Source organism: Lepisosteus platostomus, chromosome 4 (assembly GCF_059453375.1).
Source record: "Lepisosteus platostomus isolate fLepPlt1 chromosome 4, fLepPlt1.hap1, whole genome shotgun sequence".
NCBI classification, from domain to species: domain Eukaryota; kingdom Metazoa; phylum Chordata; class Actinopteri; order Semionotiformes; family Lepisosteidae; genus Lepisosteus; species Lepisosteus platostomus.
Window position 1 is genome coordinate 67,692,562 of NC_142614.1, and position 25,302 is coordinate 67,717,863.

At 39.1% G+C, this 25,302-nt stretch overlaps 1 protein-coding gene across 4 annotated transcripts in view; it reads right to left on the reverse strand.

The window, feature by feature from the left end:
- Nucleotides 1-25,302, reverse strand: part of wdr7 (WD repeat domain 7) — a 210,150-nt gene that overhangs the window by 114,237 nt on the left and 70,611 nt on the right. For all 4 annotated transcript variants that reach the window (XM_088630381.1, XM_088630380.1, XM_088630379.1 and 1 more), the window contains one exon: nt 8,379-8,495. In XM_088630381.1, the coding sequence (XP_088486507.1) occupies nt 8,379-8,495 (117 nt within the window). The remainder of the gene's footprint in view (nt 1-8,378; nt 8,496-25,302) is intronic.

The window sequence follows — 25,302 nt, forward strand, 5'->3', positions numbered from 1 at the left end:
CTACAACCAGAGTTATTTCCATTGAGAAATGGAGCTAACATTTCAGTCGCCTGAACCATGGAAAGGGTCTAGCTCATACAGGCAGAGCTGCAGTGGTCCAAATAGCACTGACGTACACTACTACAGTAATAACAGGATTAGAGACACGCAATGCCACTTGAACCAGCAGCATTGATCAAGGTGATTGAGATGAAAGTATGGTTTGGAAAAAGATTACGGCGCTGAGATGCACACTGCAGGCATTCGGACTGGCCAGTGCCGACCCTAGCCTGTCCTGTGAAAACAATCAATAGATATTAGCTTTAGGAAAGATATATAAAGGCAGGAAAGAAAGTGCCATCATATTTTTAAGCACACAGAGAAAGGTTTAAATTGTCCCCTTTCAATCAAGGGTCCATTTTTCTTTCTTGTGGAGCAGGTCTTCTCCATTACTGCTCGCCCTTCTTATTTCAAACCGATCCAATTATTTTCATTTGATTCAGGACATGATTTGTATCCAGTCGGGTCCTATTTCAGATTTTTTATAACAACTTTAACACACAGCGAGATATAGTCATCCAAACCACGTCTGCAGACAGCACAGAGAGGAACGGCTTGTTTTAAGATTTTTTTTTCCTCATTTTCCTGTGATCATAAGGCAAACCATGGTGCTCATACTCAAACACATCAAATTTGCGGGTTCCCTTAGTATAAATACAATCAATGAACTGAATACTCAAATAACCACTACACTGTCAATTTGGAGGCGTGTAAGAACAACAGTTGCATGTTGTTCTTACATGCCTGTGAAGAAAAGTGATATTTTTTAATAAGCTAATCAAATGCAATGACAATCATAAACCCCCACTGTCTGGAGCTAAAGACTTTTTTGAGCCATAGATTGATACGCTGTTATCTGAAAATTAATTGTATTCCTTTATTTATACTAGGTGCACTGCAGAAATATAGAAGTGACATTTCAAGACCAACTTACAGCTCAAACGTTACTAGACGAACAGCTGGAATACTCTCACTCTCTTTGTTTTAAACCCATATAAACAAGCCGATAAAACACCCTATGGAACCGACAAAAAGCAATTTAAGCGCTGCAAGGTGTACGCTACAAAAAACAAATGCGACAGAAGAATGAAGCCCGTAGCTGAACAATAAGTAAAAACAGCAAATAATAATAATAATAATAATAATAATAATAATAATAAGCCCCAATTTTTCCAAGCAAGTGACCACGCTATTATCTTCAGCAGTGCGGGTGAGGGAGCAGAGAGCAGGTATGTTTAGTAACCTTTGTTGTGGGAATGTATGGTTTCACTGGGATTAAGAAGAAACTTAACCACATTAGGTGCAGGAGATGGATTTTTCGGATCAATGAATGTATCAGCCCAAGATGACTCTGTAGCACGGCTGCTCCCTAGTTGCCATTGTTTGCAGTCTCTGCACATCACATTACTGATTCCTACTGCAGGACCTTTCACTTCGTCTCATAAAGAGCATTAATAACAGCAATAACTCTCCTCCACGCTGGATGCTTCAAACATTAGAGCAGGATATGTTTAACTAAAAGGTCAGTTAGTTTTTAATTTCTGCTCAACCTAGAGGTATGTAAAGATAGGGAACAAATAATGCACTGCACGGTTTAGTGCCCACGTAAAGATGATGGAAATTAAAATCCTTACTTTGAGATAAGTCAATCTGTAAAACGTTAGGATATCATTTGAATTCACTGCAAGCTGAGTTAATGCGCTAACTTCGTTGCAAGCTGAAAAACAATCAAAGGCTATGTTCTCCACACATTTTGTAGCAAAAAACGACATGCTTCTTTTTGAAGCTTTCTGTAGCATGACCACTGCACAGACCACAGCTCAATATTTTAATTCAGTTCATATTTCCCCAAACACTGGCATTACTTCTGACTATTTTTGCATCACTAGTTCAGATGGTTGTCAAATTTTGAAATGAAAAGAAGCTATTGCGTTGCTGGTGTGAAATGTTGATTTCTACTACACTGACCTTTTGGTGATCATTACTTCTCAGGAATTAAAGACCTACATGTCCTATGGAAACTTTAAAAGAATTCTAAACAATCTTCAAAAAGCTCCACCCTTCATTTGCGGATTTAGGTTTCAAACGAAGGGTTGGCTAAAACTGTCCTTCGCACAGTGCATCTGATTACTTTTTCATTTTATTTCCTTGTGCTGCACGGGAAAATCTTGTGAAGCATCTCATGCTTACAGCCATCCATTAAATATGGAAAAACATGCAGAAATTCTACACATACTTTTAAAAGTTACAAGATAAACAAACCGACCAATCTTTTTAATTCTAGATATCCAGGCAATCTGTAAAGAGGAACTGTATTAAACTATTAAGAAAATGACTCTGCTGATGAACACGACAGTGACAAAACAAGTGCACATACAGCAACTCTTGTACCAATAACACCGATATTAGTCCCCGTCTATACTGAAGGAGGTTTTATCGTGATTGCTTATTTTTAATAGGATTACTCGCAAACGGATGTTGCTGAGCATTGATCTCAGCGACACCATAAGAAACTCTACATGTTTCTCGGAGGGAAAGGTATTCCAAACTTCAACCTTTATTGTTCTTTTTCGCTTGTTACCACAGCCAACATTTCTTATTCTAAAAAGAAATCCTGACACTGTAGTGTGCAGACACACTTTGTATTTTGTTAAGTATGGAAATGACATGGAAAGGCATTACATAGTTTTTTAAATTGTTTTAGTAATGTATCATTTTAGAATCATGTTTGGGCAGTTGATTTGAAGTTTAATATTATCCTAATAGGCATATTGGGTACTGGCACATACAGTAAGTATTTGGGTTTATAAGTTATTAGATCTCTCTTGAAGTAATTATAGTTCTGGAATGCAACTCCCTTGAGGTACAGTGTCATTTTCAAGGGATAACCCCTTGAACCTCAGTTAAGCCTTTTATAGCATTATTTGCTAGCTTTACAAATACAGGTTTCACAAGTTGATGATACAGGTCTCTTTCAGGCCACCTGAAGTGTCTGGGTACACCAATTTGCCTGATAAATAGGAGACCGCTAGTAGTATTATAGTAGTAATATAGGAAAAGTCTCACAAGACAAGAATATTTTCATCACATTAGTAAAATCCAAAGAAGATATATCAGTATAGGTGTAGACTAAAGGTTTGCCATTACAAAAAACATGTTCTTCCCTGTACTGTAGGATCATGGTTTGGCAAAAAGAAATAGCGACACCATTATGAATTTAAACATTTAGAATTAAATTAACCAGGACTTGTGAAAGGACATTTTGGACTGTTCAGAAAGCCAGAAAGACAGACAAATCAGTAAAAACCTTGACTTCAAAGATAATACATAAAATTACCCTTCACAGAAATACTTTAAAAATAACAGACAGAGAGAGCCTTGCATTCTGGTAGATTCCAAAGTCCCTGCAAGTTAAGGGAGACTCACTGAATCTCAAATTTAGCTGCACATTAACGTCTGGTGAGACAGACGTTTCCACGAAAGCAGTTTCTTATACAGCAGAGCTGGAACTGAAGCGCAGAATTCAAGGTCAGCGAAGTCAGTGAGAGGCTATAATCTGAAGTAGCCAGGACACAGAAGTCAGCAACCTTCTGAATACCACAAAAGCTCCTATTACGAATTTGCAAGAAAAAGCTAAAAAAGCTTAAAAAAAACGGACACATTATTAGGCATTCCTTAAAACTAAAAAAAAACAGTAATGCAACGTTTATTAATTTTTGACTCAATTTCATTTATGCATGTGCACGTTAAGGCACTTGTAAAAAAGTAAACACTCTTTCATTCTATACACACAATCAACGAGCACTGCAACGGAAACATCCCAAGCCATTTGCACGTTGCCAGCCCTGCCCAAACACCTGACGCAGCTAGACGCCATATTTGTGCTGTGTTCTATATAAATATATTTGACCTGCTTGTAAACTGTCGATTCATTATTCCATATCAATGTGCGAGTAGGCCTTCAAGACACTTTAATCTGCACTTCACGTTTTCGGGTGAGAAATTTCAGGAGGCCTGCGTGGACTGCCAGGATCTACTCCATTCTGAACCCTTGTCTGTGCTAAATTTATCTCCTCTCCTCGTAAACTCCTCTTTTCCTTCTTCTCTGTAATTCACTTGGAGAAGCTACTTTTAAAGGCACTGTATAAAATAAAGTTTATTATTACTACTAATCTCCAAAAAAATTATTGTTCTCCATACAGTCTTAAGTCATCTGACTCAAAACCTCAGTCAGCAGCTTCTACAAGTCCATGAACCATCCGTGTCAATTAATGAAGCTTCGTTTTTTAATGTTGGTCCTTTTTATTGAAAAAAAATACTTGTGTATACTGTACGTTTACCATCCTTTACTATTATTATATCAGTATTATCTTGGGCCATGCATATCTAATTATCCTCATTAATTAATGAAAAATTAACTTTCATTTAATGAGTTTCAATAAAGAATTGGCAAAAAGAACACAAAAGGACTAACAGCCCATTTCAGATACTTAATCATCTCTTTTATTAATGAAAGAGATCATTAAGCATGGCTTTCTCAATAAAAGCAGAAACTGTTTTTAGCAACCCTACTCTTCTGCATGGCTCCATGAGCAAACAGGAAGCCAGTTTCACATTTGTTCTAAACATCCCTCAAAAGGACATTTCTGTACTGCAAACTGCTCTGGATGCAGCCAGCAGCCATATCACCCCGCAAGTTCAGCAGGTGTGAGCCTGGCCAGTACTTGGATGGGGGCCTCCTGGGAAAGCTAAGGTTGCTGCTGGAAGAGGTGTTAGTGGGGCCAGTAGAGGGCGCTCACCCTACGGTCTGTGTGGGTCCTAATGCCCCAGTATAGTGATGGCGACACTATATTGCAAAAAAAAAAGCGCTGCCCTTCAGACGAGACATAAAACCGAGATCCCGACTCTCCTTGGTCCCAGTGTGTTTCTTGAAAAGAATAGGTTGTTCCCCCAGTGTCCTTGCCAAAATCCCCCCAGGCCTTTACTAATCATGGCCTCCTAATAATTGGAAGTGGCTTCATCACTCTGTTCTTCTCCCAATTGATAGCTTGATAGCTGGTGCGTGGTGATCATACTGGCACACTACGGCTGCCATCACATCATCCAGATGGGGGCTACACACTGGTGGTGGTGAAGGTGAGTCCCCGTTACCTGTAAAGGTGCTTAGAGAGTAGTGTCCAGAAAAGCACTACATACAGTAACGAATTAATTTCTCCTAACGAGTACCAGTATCCCATACCGAACCATGACCTCCTTCAGCTACATCTCTGTACAGTAGGTCTCCTGTCCAAGTCAAATCACTCAAGTTACTATCTACGTTACTCACAAGCAATTTTTTAAGTTTTTAATGTCTGGTAGTTTGACATCTCAATTTTTTTCCTGCACGAAGACGCTTCAAAGAGGACATCTTGACACACAAGCAGATAATATGTCTTTTTCCACACAGTATGAAAACAAAACGTGTGACGGTGGTGTTTTAAAGAGAGAATATGACGTTTTATTGGGTTTTTTTTTTCTTTTTTGCATTGTGCATCTCTACCAACATGGATGACGAGCCTCTCATAAGTAAAACATCTTCCTGGTGCTGAGCTATATTGCAATCTTAAGTACTGACGGGTTTGGTAATGTCTTGGGAGGTCATTAGGCTCCCCAGTCTGAGTTCTCCCATAGGGAGATAGTTTTAAATCCTCTCGGCTAATAAGTGGGGTTTACATAGAGAAGTCTGTGTGAGCTGGAATAACGGAGTATCAAAGGGAAGCCAGTCAACACAGAGAAAAAAGACACAAAATTATCCCATCCAGCGCTTGATCTTCGGAATTTATGAGCATTTTTAATTGCTACAAGAATCAATAGAAAAATCTAAACAAATGTTCAGCCTTTTTTCTTCTAGATATGAGGACTGAATGTTGGATTCATCTTTTTTTTTTTGCTTCATTCTAGTGAACTGGTTTTGTCATCCTCTTTTCCACGGTGTCAGATAGGGGGGGAAAAAAGAAGCATTTAAGAACACTACTTAACAAACAACAAAATTTCACTAAAAAAAATATCTAGGTGAAAGGGGGATTTTTTTTAAAACTTCTGCACTTAACCATTAGAATCACTCGATTTTCGGTCCGTACACCACCCTTGTTAAAAAGGCAAAGTCTTGCTCAAATCCACACTCTTCCTACCATCACAAGAACCTCTTAGTTCTCTCACGTCCTTTCCCACCTCCAGCCCCCAACGCCGCCAGCCGACTCAAGGCTCCTGCAGCTCTCTCCAACAGCACTGAAAGCCGCTGGGGGCATCCTGGGCCACATGTAACCTGGCCTGCGGACTAAAACGCAAGTCTGAACGTGCTCGGCTAAATGTGCACTACCACACGGGGAATCCAGACCCGTCAGACAGTGCCATAGCCTCCAATTCAATCCAGGGGACCACCTGCATTCCAGATCTTTACCAATCAAATCATATGCCCCCCAGCCAAAACACGTTTTCTCCCTTTTTTAAAAAAAAAAACATTATCACACAAGTCAGACTCTTAGGCTGCTTTGACTTGGAATAGAAAGGAAAAGGATCACAAGAGTTTTCTTTTCTTCAGCCTGGAAGTCTTTGGTGTCAGCACCTTACCACGCCACTACAATGCACTCAAATCTGTCTGCTAAAGTTTAAATCCAGACTCTTCTAGCGTACAGATTACACAGGTAAAAAAAGAGACACATCTATCTTCACCCAAGCAAATGAAACACTTGCAAAGGTGGCATATACAAACCCTGGCTACTGGTACTACTAATATCCACCTCCTATTAAGCACCCAACACTCAATGATAGGCAATTTTAAAGTGTCTTCCAATCCATATTCCAATTCAATCCATAACCATTCAAACAGAGCCTGCGGTATGTTAAAAGTGTTTGTTTTACTCTTCTGTAATTACTCTCTTCCTACTTGAGGAAAACAAAATTCAATAAAAAAAATACCTAAGAGATAAAAGCGGCATTATTTTAAGTTCTACATTAAAATGTGTTCAAAAAATATTCCCACTTAGTGGCAATACTTCTGTATAGATTCTCAGCGTTAAAACGTCACCCTATGATCCTACAACGGACCTTCAGCTTCTTCTAAAGAGGTGACAGTAATTGCATTATCAACATTCGTTTATTCATTTTAATTTCATGGACAGTATGAGAACTCCTGAATCTAAACAGAACTGTTAGTGTTAAAATATAAAAGGCAGAGTAGCGTTGTGCACCACTGTGTTTGGAAAAAATTGTATTAACGAAGCCTAACACCTGGGAAGAAGATAAGAAGTCTATAATAAATAAAGTAATATTCAAGCTAAAAAGTTGAGATTTTGCACATTTCACATTGATTTTGTGCTTAAAGGTGTCGCTATTTAAGGTTTTGTGAGTAGATTGATAGGCTAAAGGACAGTTAAACAATTTTATGGCTACTTCAGAGAAGAACAAAGCCCACCTTTTTTTCCTTTCCTATGAAAGCTCTGACCCTTGAGTTAATGACAGCCTTTAAACCAAAAGTTCCTGTTATAACGTGGATCAATTATTAGATTTCTCACAGTCATTGTCACATTTCACTTTACTATAGTTCCCACTTACAACTATCAAGACTTGAGACAAAAAGAGAAATGTTACTTCTTATTTAATATTTACTTGACCATCTTTCTCTTTAAAACATAATAACAAATGTTGTTTAAAAATATTATCCTAAAAGAAATGCATCCAAATGGTTATCCACATTTTTACACTTCCTAACACAGGTTCTCGCCCTTTCAGCCTTCTGCTGTACTTTTAACTTTAACTTTACTTCTTTTATTCTTCCAGGTGGGATTTTTGCTTTACAGGCAGGTAAAAAAATACAGAATACATTTAACAGAGCATGAATCCATTAACTAATAAATAGACTGTACATGCATGAGATTAAAAAAAAAAAAACAGAAGCTTTAAATAATCCTCACGGTCCAGAATAGTTGGATTTAAAAAAAGCTGTCAGCGAGTGAAATGGATACCTAAGATGGATACACGATGAAAATAAAATATAACAATCAATCAATTAGATGTGCAAATTGAGCAGGTTAATGGCCGTGGGAATAAAAGATAGAACTTTGTTCTACTGCACTTAAATCTAGGTAGTCTAAATCGATGCCCTGCTGCCCGACTATCAGCATTACATCGTAAGGCCATACTAAGTCAGCATCAGCCAGTAATGAGACCGCAATGCAAAACCTAACAGGTCACCACATTCAAGCCGCCTAGCCTCGAGCACGCTGTCCTGCAGGGGGAAATGGGGTTTGTGGGCTTGGAAACCGCTACTAAGATCCCCCAGGAGACCGGGGAGGACTTGCCTGCTGTGATGTCATCGTCGGGGAGGTCCGCCTCCTCCTCGGGGGCCTTGGCCTCGGTGCTCAGCGGAGGGTCCGGGGGTGGCGGTGCGGTCTGCGCGCTGTCTGCCGCGGCTCCGGCTGCAACACGGAACACAAAACGGGATGAGCGCCGGGGAAGAGCGAGCTGCACGGGCACGTCCGCTCGATGGGAAATCCTCCACTCTCGGCGACAGCCCACGGCAACTCCGCGTCTGGCTCGGCCACAAAGAAAAAAGGTTAGAGAGGGTGGAGGAAACCTCTGGGTGGCGAAACAGCAGAACCTCCAGAGCCTTGGCACCAGCATGAACGTGCCACCCCTGTTTGCTTCTGCAACGCCTAATGAATCCTGTAAGCTAGGGCCCATTCCAAATTTCCCACCTGAAAACATTTAAAAGGACGGACAGCGCTGGGGTCACCTTTCTTATCCTGTCACTTCAGGGAAAACATCCCAATGGATTTTCTCTAAGCTTTGTTCTTTCCACAATGCAGCGGTTTAACAGTCTCATTATTACAATTTCTGCAGCAAGTGCTTGATTAGAGACAGGGTAACTGTGCTCCATGCTATTTCAACCAAATTCCAGATTGTATATGAATCGACTACACTTTTACTCTGAATACCAGTGGTGTTTTTTTATGTTGAGTTCAAATTTAATAACAGTATACACTTGCAAAACAAATTCTGTGAAAAGTTATCTTGCTTCCTTTCACCAGGACATTTTTTGTGTCCTTATTGACAACTGTATTCCACTTAATTTTGATGAACTGAACAAGTTAGTGACCAGGGGATCAGATTGATTTATCCCCTCTCTTGTTAATGTGCTTCTTTAGGTTTCTATTAACCTCTGCTTCCAGACGTGACCAATGACATATTTAAAGAGGAAGGAAATCAGCCAGGACTCCAGGGTAGGACCGAGGTATACCATCTGCAAACTCTCTTCTCATTGCTTTACCAACACAATAGAAATCAAACATCTAGTCCAGTCCTGTTCTAGTCAGGCTAAAACAAGGCTTCAGATAAAAATTAAGGCTACAGAAACAGAATTTCATTTTAGAGCATATGAAGGTCCTCTACATTTCTCTTGTCCTGGAAGGTCACGGACAGAGGTTTAACAAATACTTGGCACTTTAAAACCTAAGACCTGCCCTAAATTGAATCTGTCACTCAAATTACTAGATTATTTTCATAATTAAGAGTTCCTATGACATAAACAGGATAAGCAATAATGCCAGATAACCATGTCGCCATTTTCATTCTCCTGTTCTAATAAAATAATGGAACAAGTAACACTGTAGATTTATTCCATGCTGAAAAGAGAAGAAAGAAAACACATTTCGGCCATGGAGCCTTCTTAAGGTGTGACCCTGATTTGCCAAAAATAGTTGATTCAAAATGGCTGCTACACCAACAGAGTGGGTTCAGAGGCTGATCAGGTCTGTGGATTATGTTAAAGCACAGAGTTCAAACCCAATTTTAGTTAGGCATCTTTTCATGTTGACAGTTTTTCACGCTCCATACTGTAAATGCAAATTTTCTGTATAATTCTTATCCAATTATTCAAAATCTATGTTCAGAATATATCTAAATCAATTAGAGCTGAGCATTGCATTTCTTTCATGCATCAGAATATGTATACTTATATTTACTGTATGTAGAGAGAGGTAGATTGATCCAAATCTACTCCAATTTATCATATGAATGAATCAAAGATATTTGCATGGGTCTTTCAAAAGAATCACACCACATTTTGTAAAACTACTTCCCAACTTGGGATAAGTTAGTTCTCTTTTACTTAAATTTCTTATGGCTTTTTCTTGAAAAGTCTTAATTAAAAATACACCTCACTCTCAATCCATAAAAAAACTGCAATATCCTTAATCGTTTAAGTTTTGAAATAGTATCAAGGCAACAGTTTTGCAGACCCTGTGTTTCAATGCACTGCTACATGATTAAAAACTCCTTCTGCAAGGTCAAGTACTCCATGACCAAATCAAGTCACAGCTTCATCCCGGCCTCGTTAACCACAAGGTTTTTAAGAAGCAGTTTTTCTGAAAGTCTTCACTTGTTTGAAATTCAGGTTCAAAAGAAGTTATCAGCAAGGCTTCACAAGTAATTGTGCACCTCATACAGTATATCAAACATTTTATATCGAAGCACAACTTGCGCTGCACTTTCCAAATGATCTACGTATTAATTTTAATAGTCCAAAAAACATGTAGTCTATGGGGGTTGATTTCTATATCACATGAACATAAGATCTAGCCATCTAGCCAGCTTGGTAGTATTTCTCCAAGAATGTCATGAAGACTTTTCTCAAAAGAAGTTAAGAGCTCAACTTTAACATTTAAGAGACTAAAACACACAGCTGTTTAAGTCTTAGACATCTTTGACACAATCATGAGTTCCTATATATGGTATATATTGAATATACAGTATATATATATAAGATTATTAAACATTAGTTATTTATAGTTCTATATATACAAAAAGTCTAGTGTTTTCTACTACACATCGATCACAATCTTCAACAACCTGAAGATTGAAAATACGCTACACATGGGCAGCCAATATGAACCACTAAGACTGACAAACATTAACATTAAGACATTAACAAAAAAATGATTTTAGTTTTGCTCGGGTGGGACGTTAATGCAACAGATCTTGCAATTTGCAGACATACTTAGCCTACATTGAGTGCAAGGCAAAGCAAGAAGTATGGGCTCTTTGAGAAGATAAAATAACCACTACCTACTTTTATGGACACTGAAAAAACACTTCTTAAGTTTTTCCACCTGGTTGATCCAGAGCCCTTCAGCCTGAAGCCAAAAACATATAAGCTTTTGGCTTCAATAACTTTTAAAATGTCACTTTGTCTTTCAGTCGCTCTACATTCAATGTAATTCCCTAATGTCTGCCATAATAAAACTGTCCTGTATTTCAAGTCCTTTTAAATTTCTAACAAAGAACTTGACGATTATAAGCAACTGCCATGACAACAGTTGCAACAGAAATATCTCACATTACATAGATGACCTAACACACTATAAATGACCTCTTAAATAGGAGGAAATATTTTAAAGCCTCTGAAGGGTGTGGAGATGTCCCCTCCTGAAGGTCACAAAGTAAGTGCTGTAGGCATGATGCAATGCTGTTTCATATCATTCATTTACCTTTTTTCTTCAGATATAAAAAATGACCAAGTTAAGCTCTGCTGCGAAATAACTTGATAAATCTAGCTCCGTGAGTCTAATTTCACTCCCCAGCCAACCAAGGGAAACGTTGGTGCTCTGTGTTGTGGATTGTGGATTCACTTCAGGAGCTGGTTCGATTAATCACCGGTCTCAGGGGTGGGAGGCCAGTGAGATTAAAGAATTACATCCACCCGCTATGCCACCCAATTCATAAAAAGTGCTCACTTGCACCTGATTTTAATTATCTAGCTATCCATCTATCCATCCATCCATCCAATGTAGGCCTATTCCCTTACGTCTCCGAGCCAGCTGTGCTTCCGTAATCCAAAATCACAGTTTGCTTTGGTAACTGCAGCAACACCACAGAAGAGTGGATTTCTGCTTCTTTTCCAACATTACAAAAATAAGGGACTAATCTGGAGAACTGAGATGTCTGTGGGGAAATGTTCAGAACCCAACAGTGTGCATCACAAATTTACAACATGGAGACACAAGCCTTAGTTTTACAATGCCAGGTGCAGAAGAATTTTTGTGGTTAATATTTTGCCTCGTGTTGTTTTCTGCAATGTTGAAACTGCAAGATAGGTAATCATTTGATTTCAACCTTCTCTATATCTAGAAACTTGATTTGCCTTTCAAGCAGCTGAAAAAAAATTCAGGTCTTAAATATCAGAAATCTTTTTTCAATCTGTAGATGTTTTTATCTAAATAGAAGCAGAAAAGATGAAAAACCCTGTTAAAGTGACATTTCTGAATGACCATTCATTGTTTTTAAAAAGCACGATCAATCCCAGAAGACACAGGGGCGCGTTGAGCGTTGCTGTCTCTAGATTCTGGGACCACGAGTTTAATTCCAGACTTGAGGTTCTGTCTGTGAGGCGCTGGTTTGTTTGCCCCATGTTCGTGTGGGTTTCCTCCAGGTGCTCCAGTTTCCTCCCACAGTCCAAAGATCACTGGTAGGTCAAGTGACTGCTGGGAAAAGTGGCCCTGGAGTGAGTGTGTCTGTGTGCCCTGTAATGGACTGGCGTCCCGTTTAGGGTTTTACCCTGCCTTGAGCCTGTTGGGCTCCAGCTCCCCCACGACCCCAGTTTGGATCCAAAAGCTGTTTACAATCGGGTGAAAGTTTTTAGTGCTCCAGTGGAGGGCCTTGATTCAGACATGGGGGGGGGGGGGGACACTAATAATAAATAATAATCATTTTATACAGCATCTTTAACTTCTCAAAGTGCTTTATAGCAAGAGAAAAAGTGGACTAGGAGGAGAAGCAACATAAGTGGCAAAATTAACAACAAGAGTGTAGAATGCAGAAGAAGATGCAAGGGGTGGACAGAACTGAGTAAGTAAAAGCCCTTCTGAAGAAGCAGGTTTTGAGTCTGGATTTGAAACCGCTCAGGGAAAGTAACTTCCTGATATCCTTGGGGATAAAATTCGAGAGCTCTGGGGTTCAGCAGGAGAAGGCTCTGTCACCCATAGTATGTAGACAAGGTTGGGGAATGAACAGGAGACCAGAGTCAGGTGAACAAAGGCTACGATGTGAGGAGTACAAAGATAATAAGTCAGCAGGTACTAAGGCCTAAAATACCTTGTATCCAAAATCTTTTAAAAAAACAAACGTTAACAATGCTCTGTGATTTTTTTTAATCAACTTTATTTGTTATGCTTTTTAGTTGGCTAAAAACAGTGCCATTGTGCACATGACTCCGTGTTTGATCAAGGCTAAAATGCAGCTCGACTTCACATGCATGAAGTCAGCGAAAATACAGGAAAAACTTAATACCTCAGAATTCGCACAGTACGGGCTATCTAACACTGCACTACCAGAGGATTAGCGACAAAGTAAAATGTTTCTAAAATCTGCCTATTTTCAGGGGAATGAATAATATGGATTGGTACCATGTGGACAGAGAAACAATTTTTTTAATGTTTTAAAAATCAGGTGAACAGGTTTTTATGTCCATAGACAGACTTCAGGTTAGAGATTTGCATACCAAATGATGCACAGTACACTAAATATATCATAGACTCTGAAATATACCAGGATTCCATATCTGGCATTCTCCAAAGTGCTTCCTATTATTGCCAATGGAAGCATCCAGGATATCAGCTTCTCTGGTTATTAAAAATGTATTTTTCCTTACAATATCGAGCCCACATGAAAACTCAGACCTCCATTACTTGGACTCTTTCAAGTACAAGACTATACTGCACTGGCATGACTAGACTTAATAACTAGGGAAAATGTTTCTCAAAAACATGCAAAACAATAAATGCTTCATTTTTTACATAGATGTAAATTAAGTCGTGCATTACAAAAACAAATCTTGGAAATGAACTAGTTTATGAAAGGCACACTGTGGTAATTGTTATCTTTGATAACTACAGCAGTTTACTACAATATTGTGTTATGATTTGCTCTCATTTTATTTTATTTGCACACACCGGAATTGCACAATCTGGTCAGCAATTTTTTTTTTTAAATGCTGGCTACTCATTCAAACCAACTTTTGCGCTCTGGCTTCTCTGTTTGAAGGCAATAAATTCGGTTTCCACCCGTCTCTGGGGGGGCAACTAATATATCGTCAGGATGGGGGGGGGGAAAAAAGTACCCACCCGTGCACTGTCTGAGAATCTTACATGAAACAAAAACAGCCACAACTTCTCCGTCTCAAGACACGCAGATTAAGGTTTAACCCCAATAAGATGAGTTCGAGGAAAAGCATTTTCAGCCCACTCGACTGTGCTGTTGTGGTGGCCATGTTTTATTAAGCTGTGTTCAAACATGGTGCCGATCCACTGAAGAGACACAAGCTGGGGCTTCTGTGGCCACTTCCCCTCCTCTCGCTCTGTGACAGACAGAATGGCTGCCGCACATTAATTCACTTCACACCACGCTTATCGATCCCAGCCCAGCTCCCCAATTGCATTATACATACAGGCTGTCTGCTTCCTTGCACCCACAGAAACACAGGAACGGAAAGAAAGAAAAGGAAAGAGCTTTACCTTTGCCGAGAGACGTAGCCTTTGCTTGCAAGAACAAATCGCCACCGCTATTGCTAAATGAGTTTATTTACATAGACCGGCCGGGCGGACCATTAGGTAATCTACCAGACAGAAATTAGCATTTCTTTTCTGTAAATCAAATGGCTTTAAAGACAGACATTGCTTAAAAAGGGCCAGGAAACTCTTAGGCTTTCAAAACTGTTCTACAGTATAACAGCACTTTCCACGATGAACTACAGGAAGCAACTGAGCTGCATGTCTATGGAGAATATTTTTGTTTTTGCTCGTCTCTCATTCTTTCTTCAGAGAAGGCCCGGCAGTGGGATTTTGGGGAGCAACAAAAGAGAGGGTAATCCAAGTGTATTCTGAAAAAAGTAAAGCCAATCTAAAAAGTCTCAACTTAAAATACAGACCATAAAATACAGACATACATATTGATATACTCTATATAAAGTGTAGGCTGAGGGAAAAGCTGTTCATTTATTATATGAGTGTAATCATCATAATTTATGCTGTGTAGAGTCACTGGGATGCCCTGTGCCCAGTCTGTGCTCTTGTTATTATTACTGTTGTTGTTGCTATTATTAGGAAGCCACAACATCAGGGTTAACAGTCCTGTTTGGAAATTCTGGCCACGTGGGCAGAGCGCCACCTGCTGGTCCACCAACACCATTTACATCAGCAACCTAGTTTTCCCTGGGGGGGGGGTCTCCCATTCCAATGCTGTATAAAGCCGCGCGTGTCTCACTGAACCACTGGAGGAGTGCTGGTTTGCTTTGCCATTCCGCCTCTCGTTCCGAGATGAGCTTCAAGCTGTGTGCTCACGAGCAGCTCGTCTTTGGAGAATTCACAGATACGCTACTCCTCGTAGAGTATTGAAGATAATATTTCCCCTTCCCCGCATAAGAAATGCAGCCGCTGTTGATATTTTTATATCTCGCCTCAAAACTTACTTGTTTTCGATGGCCTTCAATTCATCATTTACTTCTTCCCTTTAATGTCACAGTTACTGTAAGCATGGCTCATACAAGGTTAATTGTATTTTTTGTGTACTGTACTTTTAAATGTGTAGTTTATGTTAAGTGTCCTGAGAGCGTTCAGGATTGAAAGGCACTATATGAGAATTAAAATTGATTCTGAGTAGAATCCTGCATTTACTGTATGTATCCATGCTGCAAACTACGACCACCACGTCTATATGAAGATAAAGGAGAAAAAAAACTGCTGTTAACAGAGCTGAAAGTCTCGGCAGCTGCTGTTCTGGACTTTATGAACGCTCAGCACCTGCAAACCAGAAGATAAAGTTCATTATGTATTTGTTTATGAGGCTCGTGTTAAAAAAAGACCCTCTGAAACTTAAATGAAGGGAGCTCGCAGAAAGAAGGAAAGACTCTGCCTTTCACTGTGACCACTGTGACCATGCATGGACAGTCATTTTAACAGGGATGAGTTTTAGTGCATGAGAGAACAGCACGCTGACTTGGACCTCCAGTGGCATAAAGACATTTTGATTAGCCAGGTTATTAATGAGCAGAAAAAATCAAATGCGTTTGTTACATTCCAAAATGATGAGAATGTCATCAGACAAGTTGAACCATTTTCTGCAAATAATTCCCTTAGAAAAAGCCTGTCATTCTTTAATGAAATACGCACTCAAAAAATGGCAAGCCTTTGTCAAGAAATCATTTATAGTATCCAGAAATTAAGCACTCACTAAGCTAAATAAAATCTGTTGGAAAAACACTATTCAATCCACTGCCTTAATGGAAGTGAATGCTGAAAATGACTATTTTCTATCATTTTTCTCACTCTTGGGATCTGAGCTGCAGTGGTCATTATTGAGTGAAGGTGTGTGAAGTCTTGTGTAACAATCTCAAGCAGCAACTGAACAGCTCTGGTCAGAAAGTGAACAGGCAAATATCCAATCACTGGCGTCTTTTTTTTTTCTTCAAGTCACACGGATCTCCAAGGTTCGTTTCTTTTTTTCCAAGCTAATTGTGGAGGAGTTAGGGGTTTTACTGGAAACCGAACATTTCTTAAGCCACAGTAGTGCTCCTTTTCCATATTAGCAGATATTATATATTCATGATGATAACCTTGCACTGGGGAAATTTTCAAGGTTAACCAATTCAATTACTGTGCTGATGAGAGCGGGGCTCTTTCTGCCACTGCACAAGCAAAGATGAAAAAGAAGAAAACACGCGCTTGGTTTAGGTTAAAGGGTGACAATTCTGCTCCTTAGAACTACAAGGATAGCACTAAAGCATTTGTATTTTAGGATTTTTATAATAAGAAGAATATTGCACACAGGAAGAATAAGTAGAGGATTTTTCCCTTCTAACTTAATTTTATCTATTTGTTATGTCAAGGCCATATTTGTGTTTTGTTGCCATTACTCCTGAAGTAAGAACTGAAAATTAAAACAGACACACTATGGGACTGCTTTGAAAGTTTAAGGGCAACGTCACAAAATTAACAGAAAGAATTCACGTCTGAAATTGTCTGCAGGAAGCCTAGACTTCAGAAAATGCAAATTTGGAGGCTTTTGCGACAAGGTGAATTTGAACAGATTATATTAGTCACTGTTTTTCAAACCAGGCCCTCGACGTTAAAGGGTTCTTTTAACCTAAAACTACAATTAAACTACCCGTCCGCAATATCCAGCATTTTCTGTCACACCATCCTTCAGACCACTCATTGAAGTCCACCGGCTGGAAAAAAAAAGGAAACTTCGACAGCAGGAGTACACGAACCCAAAAGAATGTTTAAAGAAAAACTCAAACAGCACGAAAAAGAACACACAGGAGCAGCCCAGTCACTAGTGTCCAGGGGAACCCCCTGCTGCTGGCAGCCTGGGTACAGTCAAGGACAAAAGGGATGAAGGAGCTGTGGCTAGTCTGGTGCCATGTTAACCAGTCTAAAACAGCCTGCTTCTCTGGGCTTGTGTGTCAACTCATGTATATTTCCTTCTTACCATTTTCCCCCACTGCTGAATTGAGTTTGTAAGTCCTTCAGAAAACTGGCTCTGCCTTCTCCATTTACAGCAGGTTTTACAAATACTTTACCAGCAGTTCTGCAGAAACAAGCCAGCAAGACTGTTGCTCCAGTCTCCTCATACGTTCCCAAACTGACAACAAAACGTACTGTACGATGCAACTTTGCAGCCTATCGGATTCGTGCAGGACAAATGATAAGTTTCTACTTTCTGCACAGTATTTTAAAAGGAAATGTAAAACAAAGAAACAGCGTAAAAATCAAAAAACAATTGGAACAACGGAAATGTAGCACAGGAAATAACGCAGATATACATTTTTCCTGCCAACGTGCTTTTGGGTACTATTGGTCGAAGCTCAAGCTTAATCATTTTTACTGATAAGCCTTATATTGATTAGTATATAAAGTATTTATTATTGCACCACCAATCTGCTATGCATTGATGCTTTAGAGTTATGTGTTTGATATGTGCTGGTGTCCATACATAATTTAAATGTGGCAGCCTCACAAAATAAATAAGGGAAACAGTGTCCTACATACAGTAGGCTCTACACTTCAGTTGAGGCTGTGCTGGATCTGCTGAAATCCAGTATCCGCATGGAAACAAGATAAGACAGAAAACGCTAAAGTGCAAAAAGTTTGCAAATCAAGTTTTCATTTGCCCTACAGCCACTTCGACAAAACAAGTTGTTTTACTTGCTAGAAGCAGTAACTATAAGGACAAATTGCTTAGCATTTCTCCTCTTCTTGCTTTGGTCGACACTGTTATCTAATGTGGCTTTCATCTGTGCTACTTTATTTTATTTTCATACACACTTTGCTCCAGCTGCTTCAGTAAAATATTCTGCTCATGGGGACCACAACAGGTCTCCTGCCGGGGTTTGAACCCACACATTTCCAGTTACGGGTCTCAGGGCTAAACCACTAATCCACACTGTTGCCACTTAATTACTTCACAATCTTCACAGTTTACACACTAAACTGCACCTGAGAAAATCCCGTTTTCTATGATGACAGCGCAGCCTTTTTGTCCTTCTGTGTAATGTTATTCTCAGAGGCTATTGGCAAATAAAGGCACTGCTGTCGAAAAACTGCAAAACGTGAAGCGTTCAAACAGAGAACCGATTCTTTCATTTCACGTTGAGCTCATGACCGTTTGATTAGTTATAGAACGACCTGTGTGTGCTGCATTTAGCAACTACGAAAAGAAAAGAGTGCGAGAGATTAAGGAGAGTGAGGCGAGGGGTATGTCATATACAACTTTATAACTTATAATTTTATTGTCCATCCAAATGGTTGGAAATTTGTCTTTGGCACCTCCATAAAAAACTTCAAAAACAAATGACACTCAAAATAAACATGTTAAAAACAAATAATAGCCCTAGACATGCAACAGTACATATACACACCTCTCTCTCTGCCCATAGTACACTCTTATTACATTAATCTGATAGCTTCTTACAAGGAACAGTCACTTAACTGCGTTTAATATACCAATTGCACAGGGAACTAAACATTTCTTGTATACATTTTTCTTGGCCATAGGCATTCGAAAACACCTTTCTAAAGGTAGCAGTTGAAAATGGGAATAAAGAAGGTGGGGGGTGTCATCAATGATAAACTGAGCTTGCCTTTGAACTGCAATATAATGCAGCTCTTCAAGCTGTTTCTGTGGGCGACCAATTATTTTACTAGCAATATTAACAATTCTTGGCAATTTCCCTTTACTCTTTCCAAAAGACTAATTATCCTTAGTAATACCCTGTTAAGATTACTGTTATGCATCTGAAAGGTCACATACTGTATCAGAATTCAACCAATTTATTTGGTTCTATTTCTTCATAGTCCCATAGTTAGTTCTGGTCATACTGGTAACAAACATCTCTTAAAGTATTAATTCTCACTGACCATCTCCCAGATTGGTGAATTTGGAGTAACCAGTCAGACCTAGTTTAGTGAGGAAATTCTCACAATTCTCAGTATGTTTATTACAGGACCTCAGTAACAGACTGGATAAAAAAATCACCGTCCTCTAAAAGCCCAACATTTAAAGGCCACAACAACACTTACTTCACACTAACATTTAGTTTTGCCATCTCTGGTATCGCTAATAGCCTGGCGTCAATTTCATCAATTGTGTCTTACGTGAATTCGCTAAATCTATCATGCATCTCCATTCCTTTTTAAATCAAGTATCTTAGACGTACCCATTCGAAAAAATCTCAGCTGTGACTCTTACGAATCGGTGTGTGGCATAATTCAAGGAAACAAATTCACACAACCAAACACCTGCCTGTTCTGTTAAGGACCTGGAGCGACTGTGGCTCAATTGCAGTAGCAGAACACGTCGAACCTACAGGGCTATAGGGACGTTCCAACAAATTTGCCCTCCTCTGGAAAAACACACAAAGGTAACCACATTCTGTATCACTTCTTGAGTTATACCCCCCTCTCCATAAAAGGTTCCGGGTGAGAGAGAGGAAAAATCGGAGCGTTAAAACAAAGAAAGATCAGACTGAGTGACCCCGCAACCTTGTACCCTGCAGAGGTCATTCAGCTTCGCTCCTGCAGTAACAGAACACTGACCATCAGTGGTTACCATGGTAGTCACTCCCCAGAGCCCTAACCAGCCTCCTTTCAGTATCTGCTCTCCACCAGCAGACTGTAACTGACAGCACACAATTCTTGTTCCAGGAATACACTGCGGAAAAAAAAAAAGCCCACAAAACTACAGCTTTTTAAGTGGAATCCGTCTTAACTACAGGAAGTGTACAAGACTAGCGTTTAGCCCTTTTTGCTGGAATTCTCAGCAGGCTGGTATTTTCTGGAAGGATGCGGCGTTGTCCCCCAGGGAATCCTCGTTTGTTTGCATAGAATATTAAGGTCAAATTCCAAGACAAAGGGCTCCACCAAATTCAGGCATTCACCGAAAAGGAACAAGTTTAAAGAAACATCTTTAAAACCGGACATGACATATTCTTCAATGATACATGCATACGCTTTTACGTGAACCCTAGCAAAACAAACCCAATGTTCTGGAAAAATAACATTGTTTATAAATCTGAATCGGTTTGTGTCGACCATTGTTTTTACCGGTGTAATAAAACTTTATAATAAAAGAAAACAAAATTGTTAAACCCATCACTTTTTCTAATAATATACTTTATAATACACAGAATGATCTATTTTTGTAACCATTTTCTCTGACAGAAAATGCAGTAAATGTATTTCATACATTCATAAATGTTATTTATTTAGAGGTTAATAAATTAAATTTTAAAATGGCATAATAAAGAGCTGGGAATAAATTATTTTTCTACTAAAAATTAACGAAAGCAAAAATCACCTATTTAATATAAATGAAATATATCATATAAACATCTAGCAAATATGTAAAGCATATATATATATAAATGTTACATTTTTGGGTGAAAAGACAGGCGGTTAATGGCACAACTCAGGATTATAATTACATTTAATTTATTTTACCATTAAAAACTTGAAAATAAATAAAACGGTAGTAAAATATTATTGCTAACTCTTAAACACTATAGTAGAGATAAGCGAGTTGCTCCTTTGTAGATTTTTTTATCTTACATTTGCTGTTGGAACTTTTGCTGAATTCGGTCTGGTTAAACTTACTTCAGCCACTCTGACTGACAGACATCGTTGCAGCAATAAAAAAAGAAAATGCAGGAAATAACCTGAGGAAATATATCAGAGCTGCACCTCAATGCAAAAACAAAGAAAAGCGAGAATTCAACCATTATAGTATTTAGAAAACATCGCCTCCCTGTTACATTTGCAGACAACAAACCTTTAACAATCTATTATACAAAGATTATTTTTCTTCTGGAACCGTTAAGTAGAATAACTAAATGATTATTTAAGTAGAATAATCAATAGGTAAATTTATACTACCAAATATACAGTTCTTTGGGGCAAGAAAATTTATCACATTTTTGGAGAACATACGCTTCCAAACAAACTCCAAAATGAGACGCTTTGTTCACTGAAAACGAGAGGCAGAATCAGAGACGGATATCTGCCAGGGTAGGCGCACTCTAAAAGGACAGAAGCACGTCCGAGATATTACAGTCCTACAGAAAAGACTCTGGACACACGGATACAAAGAAAGACTGCAAACAAGAATATGTATTCCACATGACGCGATACCCCTGAAATGAATGCAGCACGACCTTTATTTCCATACCTCAGTCGACTCGCAACGTACGCGCTCTCAATTTGCGCGATCGGCTCGATCAATACATTTTGAAAAAGAAATCCTTTATTCTATGAAGAATTCGTCAAGGACACCTATTAGAGCTAGTGAGCCTATACAATCATCTTATTTAAAACTGACCGTTTTTATACTTATGTTTAATATCGTAATTGCTGTAGTAGGGTTGTTTTTTTTTACAAGTGTTATAGGATAAAATTTGTACTCAAGTTTGGCTTTAACGCGCTACTTAAAAACCCCTAAAACCAGCGGGAAATGCAAGTCCAGAGTACCTTTTTCATGAAGTTTTAGATGTGCTGCCTTCACAGACAGCATATGCAGTACGGGCAACTTGCAACATAAATGCACTTTATTAAGTACGTGCGTTGAGGCTGGTCCCCAAGAAGACTTAATGGTTCGTATGCACCACTCCAGAGCTCAATGAGGAGGAACAACAGGCAACTTATCTGTAAAAAAGCACCTTAACAGCAGTAATAGAACAAAATCTTGCAGGACGCAAAACAGGATGTACATTATCAAGTAGACAAATAATGCAAACATTCAAACACACTATGCACTGAATACACATCAGCACACCAATGCTTTATTTTTGATCTCCTGATCAAAGACTGTATTTGGTTCACCTACTGTATCTGTTTTTTAAGCGTTAATATTTTTGCATTAGTTTCATTTGAAGAGGAGAAGCATGACTGGAAGCCCAATAATAAATGTAATGTCAATATGACTCCTGCCAGTCATCTCTGCAGAAACCCATCTTCATGTTGAAAATGAAGACCAAATCACTCAGCCACCTGCTCAGATTTCCACGTAAATAAATAAGTTATTTTCCCCTGTGAGAAGTACTCTTGAAAGCGAAGTTTGCAATAAAGCTCTGCCCCCAAAGGTGAAAGGATGAGATTTTAATCACTGCTTTGCGTTTGAGCAGATTGACAGAATCTGAGAACCTCAGAAGGACTGGATTATGACACACAAATGCAGTACTTTATAAATCTACAGGGCTTCAAAGAAACAGTCTGCATGCACTGCAAAATGGAAAGAGCACAAGAAATCCTTTCACATGGAAACACTTTTCTTACTCACAATTTGATTTGTTCAATGTAAATAGGATTAACATCCCTGTATTTATTCTTATTATAGTTAGTCACACGACCAACACTCTTCTTTATTTTAATATTATGTGAAAACTACCATATAACCATATAAAGATTTAAAAAAAGCTAAACTGGATTGGATTTGACACCGGGAACTGCAGTCCAGCAGGAGATTGAGTGGACAGGGCTCTGTCACTGATACTTCTTATTGACAGTTTGACATTTCTGGGAAATATTTCCGGGATACTGCCCTATACTGTACACTTGTCTTCCTTTTAGCCCCAAAGTTAACACAAAATTGAGATTCACTGAAGACTCTTTACCTAGTCTGTCCCATTGATATCGTAAGAACTATATGCCTTGTAGGCAGTTCTGATCCCAGGAATAATTGACAACATTTTTGAACACCCAATATTATTATGGGAATTATAATTTTTATCATGACATCCTTGTTTATTCAGCATTGGTCTATTCTCAAATAACCAAAAGGACATATATTTAACAATTTGATGTTGTCCGAGACACAATGGGGTATGAAGTCAAAATAAATAAATAATAAAGAATCAATTTACTGTATGTGAAATACAGCTTACTTAGTAAATAATTCGGGGGATTTAGAATTAGGTGAGCACATAATGGGGTGCATTAGCATTGCTGCCTAGTAGTGCTGGGGTCCTAGGTAAATTTCGGACCTGGGATGTTATCTGCGTGGAGCTCGTAGGGTGCTCCGGTTTCCTCCCACAGTCCCAATACATCCTTTTAAGTTAACTGGCTTCTGAGAAAACTGGCCATGATGTGAGTGTTTGTGTCTGTGTCTGCGATGTGATGGACTGGTGCCCCTTGCACAGTAGATCCTGTAAGTAAATTCCACCCAAGACTGCTCATCCTGCCAAAATCTCCCCAAAAGCAACCAGCAACATGGTCCAGGAAGACACAAAGAACCCCAGAGTATCATCTAAGGATCTGCAGGCCTCTTTCTCCGTTAGTGTTCAAGCCTCCACTATTAGCAAAAGACTGAAGGGGATTGGTTTTCATAGGAGGATAGAAACCACTGCTCTCTAATTAAAATAATATTGCCCATCTCAAGATCTCCAAAGATGGCCTGGACTACCCACCAAACCAAACACTGACATCCATCAGAAAAACCTCTCCTCCCGACCATCAAGCATGGTGGAGGGAGTATCACGATTTGGGGCTGCTCGCGGTCTCGCCATCATTGATGCAACCCTGAATTTGGATTGGCATCGGCAAATTCTGTGGGAGAATGTCAGGCCATCCATTCATCAGCGGACATTGAGCCATAAGTGCGCTACGAAGCAACACAAAAACCTTAAGCAGATTGACAGAATCTGAACAGAATGGCTGAGGAAGAAGAAATTTTAAAATTTGGATTGGGCAAGTCAAAGTCCGAATGTAAACCCCACTGACGTTACGGCCGAGCCTGAAAGGACTGGTTCGCACAAGAAAACCCTCAAATGTCACTGATCTGAATCAGTTCTGCGAGGAAGAAGAGGCCAAAATTCCTCACACCTGATACAAGACACGATAAACAGTTACAGGAGACATCCAATTGAAGTCATTGGTGCTCAAGAAGTTGTAAGCATTTACTGAATCGAAGGGTTTGCATGTTTATTCACTATTCTGATACATTTACTGTTGGGTCAATTTGTTAACAAAATAATGAAACACGTGATTAAACATATAATAAAAAAATATAGTATGTATTATTTGTTTATTAAGACTTTCATGAAGATCTAATTACATTTTAGGATCTAAAAACATGAAAATATGGACCAACTAGAAAGTTCACAAACATTTTTGCAGCACTGTAAATTGCTGTGGCGAAGATGATTGGCTGCACACACTACCTGTTTTCAGAGAGCTGTTCAGCTTCCAGATGTTACTCAGTGTTCAGAATACCGAATTTGTCCTGCAAAATCCTCACTCCCGTTTTATCCGAGACCGTGCAGTCTGGATTAAAAATATTTCAAAGGTATGTAAAGTCGATAACCTTTTGCAATTGCTCGCTTTCAATCATTTCTGGCCTCTTTACATGCTGTGTGAACATGCCACAGATATGCATGAGTGCAACCACAAATACAGCAAACACCCTATCTGGGTCTAGCCGTGTTTTTCATGATGTGCGTTTTCCAGCTGCTAGGAGAACAACAAAAGCACAACAACAATCACATTAATGGCTACTACCAATGAGTCAAAGGTTGCAAGGAAGGAGAGTGAGTTAGAATGCAAGGGGACTCAAGCAAAAGAGATGAAACAGAACTGCATGAAAATAATATTAAAGCAATATCTCTGTAAGTTGCATCAATCATCTTCCACAAAATAAGGAAATTCAAACTGACAGGAAAATATCATTAATTGAAAAATGAATACT